Source organism: Dicentrarchus labrax, unplaced genomic scaffold, assembly GCF_905237075.1.
Source record: "Dicentrarchus labrax unplaced genomic scaffold, dlabrax2021, whole genome shotgun sequence".
Classification (NCBI taxonomy): Eukaryota; Metazoa; Chordata; class Actinopteri; family Moronidae; genus Dicentrarchus; species Dicentrarchus labrax.
In genome coordinates, this window is record NW_026136710.1 from 14,763,589 (window position 1) to 14,772,538 (window position 8,950).

Sequence of the window (8,950 nt, forward strand, 5' to 3'; positions counted from 1 at the left end):
AGTCACACAGGCAGTCTTGTTTTATATTTTCTGCAATATTTTATTTAAAAATATAGGTTTAATACACGTATTTTATAACTCTTTAAACTTCAACATTGTCCTGAAATAATACAACATGAATGAGTTAAAGTTACACATGATCTAAATGGCACAGAAAAAGAAAACTCCTGAACACATGATATGTTTATGATCTTCAGAGTCAGTATTTTTCCCATGTGCCTTTCTCAGTGCCTTTGCAGTCACACGCCATCCTCCACCTGGGCTTGATATGGTGAGTCTTGATTCTTCTTGTTTGTTTGTTTTTTTTAACACGGACAAGTCTCTTTTTGTCCAGAAGTCACATTACTCCTCAGCTAGCTGTCCACCTTGTCTTGAAATATCTCGTCATAATTTAGGTTAGAAGGCTCTTCCTCATCCTCCTGTAGAAAATAAAAGTATGGGAATAACAACAAATTCATAATATTATAATATTATTATAATAACGCATTGTCAATTATTATTTTATTGTGTTATTGTTGTTTGTTTCTTCACCTTTGGCTCCTTGAATTCCAGGTCCTCTCCATACTGTATTGAGAAGTCAATGTGTTGCAGTACTATGTTGATACCTTCCTCATCTGTGCAGTCAAAAGGCAGGAATCTCACCATACTGTAGTCGTCAATCTGGACACAGACACCGTAGAGACCGTTTCACAAAAAGAAAAAAATCTAAATTTGAATCCAAAATGAAATGCAGTATCAAATTAAGGGCTTTACTTACCAGACCACAGATGGCTTTAGTCAGGTTCTTGAACTTTGTACTGCTGATTGTATTGGAGTTATCTTCCATCATTGAGTACATATCTGGGTCCAGGTATCTGGTGTTAAAGACAAAACATCAGGAATGCTGCTTCCAGATAGATAAAACCTGTTTAATCTGCATTAAGATAATAGAGAACTGCCTCTTTTACTGGGTTCAGGTTTTGAAAAACACTGCTTCAAACACTAATTCAAATTTGAAAGACAATTCAGTCACTCTGGAATTTAACTATATTTACTAATGGTTCACTATGACCTTTCCTTTACTTGTGTCTCAGTACCAACATTATTGCTGCAGGTTTGAACAAACATAACACTGTGGTACTCTACCGGTATGAAACTTACTTTTCAATTTCCTTCTTGGCTTTGGGACTAAGCAGGTCCATTTTTGTCATGATGTTTACTTGAGGAATCTCTAATGACACCATGGCACTCAGGGCAGCCATGACTCCTGAGATGAACTGTAGTTAGAGGAGGAGGGAAAATCTGAGACTTTGTGCTTGCTTTCATTACTACATGAAGTATTGTAATAGCAGAAACGAGGCGTGTTCAGGCACAAATGGGAATCAAAGAACCAGATGCTGATACTGGAGGGCCCATCAGTTACCTTAAAAGACTCCACCATGAACTGGGAGTCTACCAAAAAGACCCCACACACCCGAAACTCCCACTGCTGGAGCTGCTCCACCAGCTGTCTCATTACAGGGAGGTGTGTGTAAAGTTCAATCTGACCTGCAAAAACAAGCCACATGTAAACATAGCTCCAAAACTTGGATTATGCTGTATCTATAATGCTGATGCAAATACAACTGAAACAGTAATTCATAATGACAATGCTGTAATGAGAACAATGGCAAATGCAGTCTTAGTATCTCTTGTCCACTTGTTATCTTTCTTAAATTTGTTAAATGTTCTGCCGTTAATCAAGCTGTCTTACCCACTGACACGAGTGACCTTTTTATTTTTATATCCTTTTTCCTCTAGTCCTGACAATGTGTGCTAACCTAACATATGTCCTCCCATCTCACTACCCATCAAATCATCTCCATTCAACTGTTAACATTACTGAACCATGGCCGGCACAAACAGAAGTGGGTAAAAATCTGTCTGTCTGTTTACCTGGGCAGTCGAACAGTATGTAGTCATCCTCTACATGACCCAGGCTTTCCTCCAGCCAGTCAAAGTTGTTGGCAAAATACTCCATGCAGAAGACCAGGCCTCCGTTAGGCCCGAATCTGAGAGAAGGGTCCTCCATCACGTCATCCACCTGGATGAGCTCACGGATGTCTGAGGACATTTATTACATAAGTTACACCAAATGTAAACAGCACACAACAAAGATTAGCATGTGATTTATCTTACTAATAATATTTTATCCCTCTCCTCTCTAGCCACAGATCAACACTGACACGAACACTGCAGTAAATACCACTGAATAAGCACACTACCAAGTCTCAATTGTGATTACATAGCTCTTATGTGCTGCTATATACTTTATGGTGCATAGTTTTGTATTGTTCAGCTAGCTGTGTCCTACCTCAGTGTGTTGTTATACAGCATGTGAACCAACTCAAAGATCTATCTATCCCTCTATGTATCTCACAAACCATATGCTCCAGTGTTTTCAAATGAGACCTAAAACACTGTATAAGCATGTAATAACAAACTATTTGAATTTCTTCTTCGCGTCACCTTCTACTGTCTTTATTTAATGACCCTTCCGTTCTGGGCTGAGTAAGGCCAATATTTACTTGTTGTAACTAGACGTAAACACACTTTAGTGACCTGAAAACATGCTGTATTCACCTGCCATGACAGGATATTCAAAGTGCTCAGCTGCTGGGTCCAGATTGACAACCTGAACTGAGCGGTTTATGGACTCTGAATGCTGGACCATGGTGGAGCAGTAGGTACTCTGAAATGGAAAAACAATAAACAAATAAACGACCGGTTGTAACCTGAACTTGGTCTATGTGGAAGGCAACCTCATGCCTTAGCTTAGCGCTTTAGCCGAATAGCATAACAAAGTATTTGAGCAGGTATAACGGATTGACTGATAACCTACCTTACCGCTGCCCGCCGGGCCCATCACTAACTGTGCGTAACGAGGCATTTCGCCTCAATAAAAAAGTGCTGTGGTAAAGTTAAGTTGGTTAATTTCGCTAACTTAGCTATGTTGTATGTACTGATGCTCTAGTACTTCTTCTTGTTCGTGGGGGACATTCACAGCGGTTGTAGGGTTCACTACTGCCACTTACTGGTCAGAGTGAGAACTACAATTAAGCACACACAAACACTCCCTACTGGACTATGCACACACTGTAATAAACCCTACTCTGTCAAACATGTACCAATGGACGGCAGAAGATATAATGAAGAAAAAAGGGAATTAATAGCAGTACTGGATGATGGGAAACATAGTATTACATTGCTTGGAAATGCATCATGGAAAGTATGAAATCTTCTAATTAATTACTTAGGAGCAACAGGAATAATACAAAGTTATTTCAAAAATACTTTTATTGCCCCCCCTAAATAATAAATATTATATAGTAAATAATTATTATTCTTCCTGCCAATCCACTGCTCCAGTCCAGCAGGTGGCGGTAACGCGCCTATAAGCTCGTTTGCCAACCACCATTCAAATCCGAAGAAGAAGCAGAAGGAGCAGAAGGAAGGAGCAGAAGAAGCAACAAACGGCTAGCTGCACACAACAAATGTAAAACTGATGCAAAAGCAGTTCATAAGCAACCAACGATGCTGCTACTCGCCCCCGACGCCTTTTTCTGACTCTAAAACCTGCCATTGCTGGAAAGAAAAATGTGTCGACACTCAAGGGAGTGAATGGAGCTGACAAGGTGGACTTATTATTGGTAGGTGAGCTCATTCGTCATACTAAATAACATGTCCTGTAGTTGCTATGTTGTAGTTTATTAGCTCCATTGTGCCCATTTCTATGACTGCTAAGCGAAGCGGCCAGACTCCAAAACCGTCTTGTTTAACCAGGTTAAAATGGTAGCTAAGTTTATGATTTAGCTACGAGCGATTATGGCTCGGTTGAGCTCGGATTTGTCGTTTTCTCGGTGGTCAGTAACTCTGGCCACTGTCCTACGACGGAGGAGCTTCCGAAACTGAAAGGACATAACGTCGCCTGTCAACGTCAGCGGTGTCCATACATGTATTACAGCGGTATTGCGTTATTGGCAAGGCTACTCTACGCCGAGGCTAAACTAAGCTAGCAGTGTTGGGAGCAGTGAGTTAATTGTAAGCTTATGGCAGACAGTGCTGGCTGATAATGTGAGGAGAGTAAACAGCAACGGCGTCCTAGGTATTCTATAATCTTGTGTAATCTAATGTTAATTGTCTACCCATGTTAGCTGCTTTGTTAGAGTTGCTAATAACAACAATGGCTGAAGACTCACTAATGTTTTTGCCAGTTAATGTCACCAGTGACTGTAATGATTGTAAGTTTGTAGCTTAATACTGAAAATGCCACTCGTTTTCATACCTTAAATCTGCTGATACATTTGAATAAGTTAGAAATTACATTACTTGGCTGTCACTGGGGATATGGACTGGTAGCACTTCAGTCAGATTAGCTTTAGTTCCTGCATGGAGTTAAGTTATTATACTAATGTTTTACATGAGTTCATTTTGAATTCTGTCATTGTCAACACGGAAAACTGGTACCCAAGTGATGAGCTTTCTGTTTGACATCATTGTTTTGGTACATTGGTGTGAGCAAACTTCTGTTAGTGGAAAATCAGAATAAACCAAAAATACACAAAGTATTTTAAAGCTATCACTCTAAGTGCCAATATTTAGATAATTTGTGGACTAGAAATAGCAGTCAGTGTTCATAGAATAATGAATGTTTCTATTCCTACTAATAAGAAAGAAATGTAGTAATAATTCAGTGGTTTACTAATGTAGAAAGTTGTCTCTTACTCTTTCTGTAGAGAAGTTAAGGATCAGAACAATCCAGTGACATTCTAACCTCTCTTTTGCCTCTTTGTTTTCTAGTGTTGTAGGCTATGAGTGTGGGTGATGGAGGACAATCAATGTGGGGACTTGGACTACATGATCCAAGATGAAGACACCCTCATTGAGGGTGTCAGCAACCAGGTCTTGTTTGTTGTGGTGCTCAGCATCACCTTCCTTGCAGGCCTCCTCACTCTGCTCTGCAGGTAGGCAGCAAATTCAGGAGGATATTTGTGTCAAGTGGAGAATTACTCTTAACTTTTGGAGAAACTCTTTTCGAATGGAAGTAACTTTTCAGTAAAAGGTGATTCACACAATACTGGTTCAGTCTAGTACAATTTGCCTTATATAATGTAATCCACTGCACACTAAAGTTTTACTGCTTGCTCAGTCTTACATTGGAGAACCTGTCTCCACAGTTAGTTTGCCTGTAGGCACTGCTTGGTATTATAAATCTTTCTATGCTTAAATTAAAGTAGCCTGTTCGGCAGGTTTAGTTTTGCATCTCCTCTCCTCCTCTCTTTGCCATTTCTGCTGTTGGCTGCTGCCTCGCACTGTGTGATAGAAATGGTAATTTAGATTTAGTATTATGATGAAACCAAGCAAACTTTTCTTGGTGTTTTTTTAATTGGCTTTCCAAATAAGTTGCCACATTAACAATTTGGAAAAAACATTATTTGTCAGTTTGCATACTTGTGGGAGTGTGCTCATACACTCACATATTTCAGCTCAGGAATCTTTTGATGCCTAATGTCTCTCTTTTGACCTTGCAGACAAGATGAGCAGAACATTCATCCGGAGAATCAGGAGCATGTTCGAGCTGTCCGACAACAGCTTCAAACAGAGCAGGTACGCAGGCACATTCTAAGTTCTAGCCATTCTGGCCAAATATGGTTGGCAAAGATAACATACAAAAATAAACAAAATCAGTTTCAATTGTTATTATTCTTCTTTTTTTTTGGAGTGAATTCATAATTAGACATATTATTGTTGTAAGCATTGCACCTTCAGCACCAGTGGGTTTTTTCTTAAATCGTACTTTGCACCTGACATCAACATAGACAATGGACATTACCTAACATATGTCAAACGATAGAACATAATTGTTTTCAAATGCCACCAAAAGTATCAAAAACTATAGATTCAGTTAAAGTCTGAGAATCATATTGTAATTTGGATGCTATTAACCCTTCCATACTTCTGAACCAAAAGTTTTATTAAGCTATCTTATCAGTATCATATAACAAGGAAGAAAATAATACTTATTTTTATGTAATTGTATAAAAATGTATTTAGTTTGGAAGCAAGATTTACATATTTGGGCTAGAAAATAGTATAAAGTTTGGGAAGTAAGCTGCAAAGTCAAACAACCAGGAGTAACAAAAAAAGTGCAGTTTTCTACATTTTCCATACATTTGTGTTAATTTCAAAATGGTGATTTATTACTTAAACTTTTATGTGTTTGATTTCTTTCTGTCAGGATGAAAATACTCAGGCGGAGGCCAGGCAGCAGTATTACACGGACATGTCTTGTCCTGTGTGTTTACAGCAGGCTGTTCTGCCTGTGGAAACCAATTGTGGACACCTTTTCTGCGGTAAGACTGTTGTACAGATTCTAGTTAAACGCACTGAGCAAAACCAAACTATTACGTTATCAAACTGAGAGAAAAAATGGAGATGCTTGTCACTGCTGGAGACATATTTATTCTCCAGCAAATAGGTAATTGTCCCATCTTGAGTATGTTGTCTGCTGACATGGCTTGGTTTTAGATGATACATAGTAATCAGAATGTAGAATATAGAACAAAAATAATCAAAGCATAATTAAAGAGTTATTAGTTATTTTATTTTTAACTTGTGCTGTGCTCATGTGGTAAAGTGCTGTCTTTTCCTGCATAGGCTCCTGCATTATAGCTTACTGGAGGTATGGCACCTGGCTGGGTGCTATTAACTGCCCCATCTGCAGACAAATGGTGAGACTAAATGTTAATGAATGAATGAATATTGGATGTAGAATAGTTAATCTTATAATTACCATTTTTCCATGCCACGCCCAAAGGTAGCTGTTGTTTACTTCCAGATCAGATTGAATAGAACAGAGATAATTGCTAAATTCTCATCTATTAAGACTGGTGCTAATAATTGTTTGCTGTAGGTTATTGTCAGAATCAGTCCAAAAATGAGGGTGATGGACACCATACCATTTTGTATTGTGTCTGTATCATGTATGATTTTTTTCCCCCTTGCCCAGGTAACGTTGCTCTTCCCACTATTTCATGAGCATGCCGCTCCTCAGCAGGTCCAGGATGGCGAGGCAGAACCTATCCTCATATTAAGAGACATTAACGATTATAACCGCAGGTTCTCAGGCCAGCCACGATCTGTGAGTATACTACAGCCAGATGTGTGTTGAATCTGTAGCACTGTTGGTTAAAGATACAAGTATGCAAATGAGGTACTGACTAGAGCAGTGCATTATAAAGTATATTTAGAACAGACTTTTTCATAATTTCTTCCCTCCTCTGGTCTTTCAGTTTATGGATAGACTGCGAGATGTGCCCACCCTGCTTCGTCATGCCTTTAGGGAGATGTTTTCTGTGGGCGGCCTCTTCTGGATGTTCAGGATTCGAATTCTCCTCTGCCTAGTTGGTGCGCTCACCTACCTGGCCTCGCCGCTCGACATCCTCCCCGAGGCACTCTTCGGTCTCCTGGGATTCATGGACGATTTTTTTGTGATCCTGCTTCTCTTTGTGTACATCTCTATCATGTACAGAGAGGTGGTCACACAGAGACTGAATGGCTAGGAGCTCACTCATAAAAGGAGGCCTCAGCTCACTCACATCAGGCTCGGGGAGAGGCAGTATCTGAGGTTGACGTGTAAAGGCTGAATAAATGCTCAAAGGACAGTTGCTCAATAATGCTGGTTCACTTTGAAGCCTGGGATGTTACCTCATCACTGCAGAGGGGCTAGCAAAAGGTTGAACTCTGAATGTTCACTCCGTATTTATATATATATATATATATATATAATTCACCATCAATGGCTCAGAGGTCAAATGAAGTCAAGGCACACAATAATACAGCATAAGAATGGCTTTGAAGTTCGTTGAGAGACAGCCCTAACTGGACGCCTAACATTACGACCGACCGATTCTATAACAGCAATGCCAAAAGTCAGTCATTTGGTTAAAGTGCATCTCATCATAATGCAGACAGTTGTATAATATATGTAATCTTGAATGTACCATATTGATGGCAGTGTCTTGTCTGCATTCGGATTGTTGACTGTCAGACAAATCTGTGTTAGAACCATTTTACTGTGGCTATCACAGCCTGCTTGGTCAATTAAAGTGATGATGCACTTAATATAAGTAACCTGTGACTATGCATAATTCTTAATGACTTGAAAAACACAGATTTTCATCCCTCCAACTGTTTACATGTATTGATTAAATCTGAACCTTTCTGCATGCTTTCATGTGAAGTGGTGATGCACAGGACCACCTGTTTGTTGCAGTAATAACTTCTGAACTGGCAGATTTAAATTAAACATATAAAAGAGGATCGTACAAGGAAGGTGTCAAAGACTCGCCCAAGTTATGAATGTTAACTTACGATTTCAAAGTATACCTTGTCACTCTAAAGACAATTCTCGGTTTGGACGTGTCCTGTGCAGATCTTACAGTCTTAATCAGGTTCAAGAGTCCGTGGGTGAACAACTCTATGAACATCCCAAAGCTTCTCATATTTTTCAATGAAATTTTGGAACATTGGTTTAAATCTGTAAGTAAATAAAAAGCAAAAGAATCAATATTTAAAAATGAAGTTAACATGTTGTGTGGTATGTGGCAGTTCATTTTGTTTATATTTTGCAAATGGTGTGTACTTACTTGGAGCTCTAATGTTTTCTCTGGGACTAGATGGATGTAAAATGAATGAGTGAGATCTCTATGCTAGTGCACAGTAAAGATGCACTTCCCTGGCTTGTGTTGACTAGTCCAGCCAAAGGGAAATATCAAATTTTGATTGTTTGTTTATCAGATGAGGAAAAAAACATTGATAAATTAATTGAGACAATCATCAAGAGTAGATAATATCTTTTAAATCAGTAAAAATAGAACAGTTATTTCTGCTCCTGTTCCTAAAGTTACTGTGAGTCCATGGGGGGTCCCGA

At 39.1% G+C, this 8,950-nt stretch overlaps 2 protein-coding genes across 4 annotated transcripts; one reads left to right on the forward strand and one right to left on the reverse strand.

Moving 5' to 3' along the window:
- Positions 1–16: 16 nt before the first annotated feature.
- Positions 17–3,032, reverse strand: gpn3 (GPN-loop GTPase 3). The gene is made up of 8 exons (XM_051412711.1): positions 2,861–3,032; positions 2,602–2,710; positions 1,915–2,082; positions 1,403–1,527; positions 1,141–1,256; positions 758–854; positions 532–660; positions 17–419 (listed from the first exon to the last, which is right to left on the reverse strand). Exons 1-8 carry the CDS (start codon positions 2,906–2,908, stop codon positions 354–356), a joined length of 858 nt encoding a protein of 285 aa, XP_051268671.1. The 5' UTR covers positions 2,909–3,032; the 3' UTR covers positions 17–353.
- A 437-nt stretch (positions 3,033–3,469) lies between these two features.
- On the forward strand, positions 3,470–8,601 carry rnf170 (ring finger protein 170). Of its 3 annotated transcripts, none has more exons than XM_051412713.1 (7): positions 3,470–3,672; positions 4,819–4,982; positions 5,550–5,625; positions 6,257–6,371; positions 6,676–6,749; positions 7,028–7,159; positions 7,311–8,601. In XM_051412713.1, the coding sequence occupies exons 2-7, from the start codon at positions 4,843–4,845 to the stop codon at positions 7,578–7,580; spliced, it is 807 nt and encodes a 268-aa protein (XP_051268673.1). In that variant the 5' UTR covers positions 3,470–3,672; positions 4,819–4,842; the 3' UTR covers positions 7,581–8,601. The 3 variants fall into 3 exon arrangements, with proteins under 3 accessions (XP_051268673.1, XP_051268672.1, XP_051268674.1); XM_051412712.1 differs by having other exon boundaries at positions 3,470–3,668; XM_051412714.1 differs by lacking the exon at positions 3,470–3,672 and adding an exon at positions 3,973–4,123.
- The last annotated feature ends 349 nt before the right edge of the window (positions 8,602–8,950 follow it).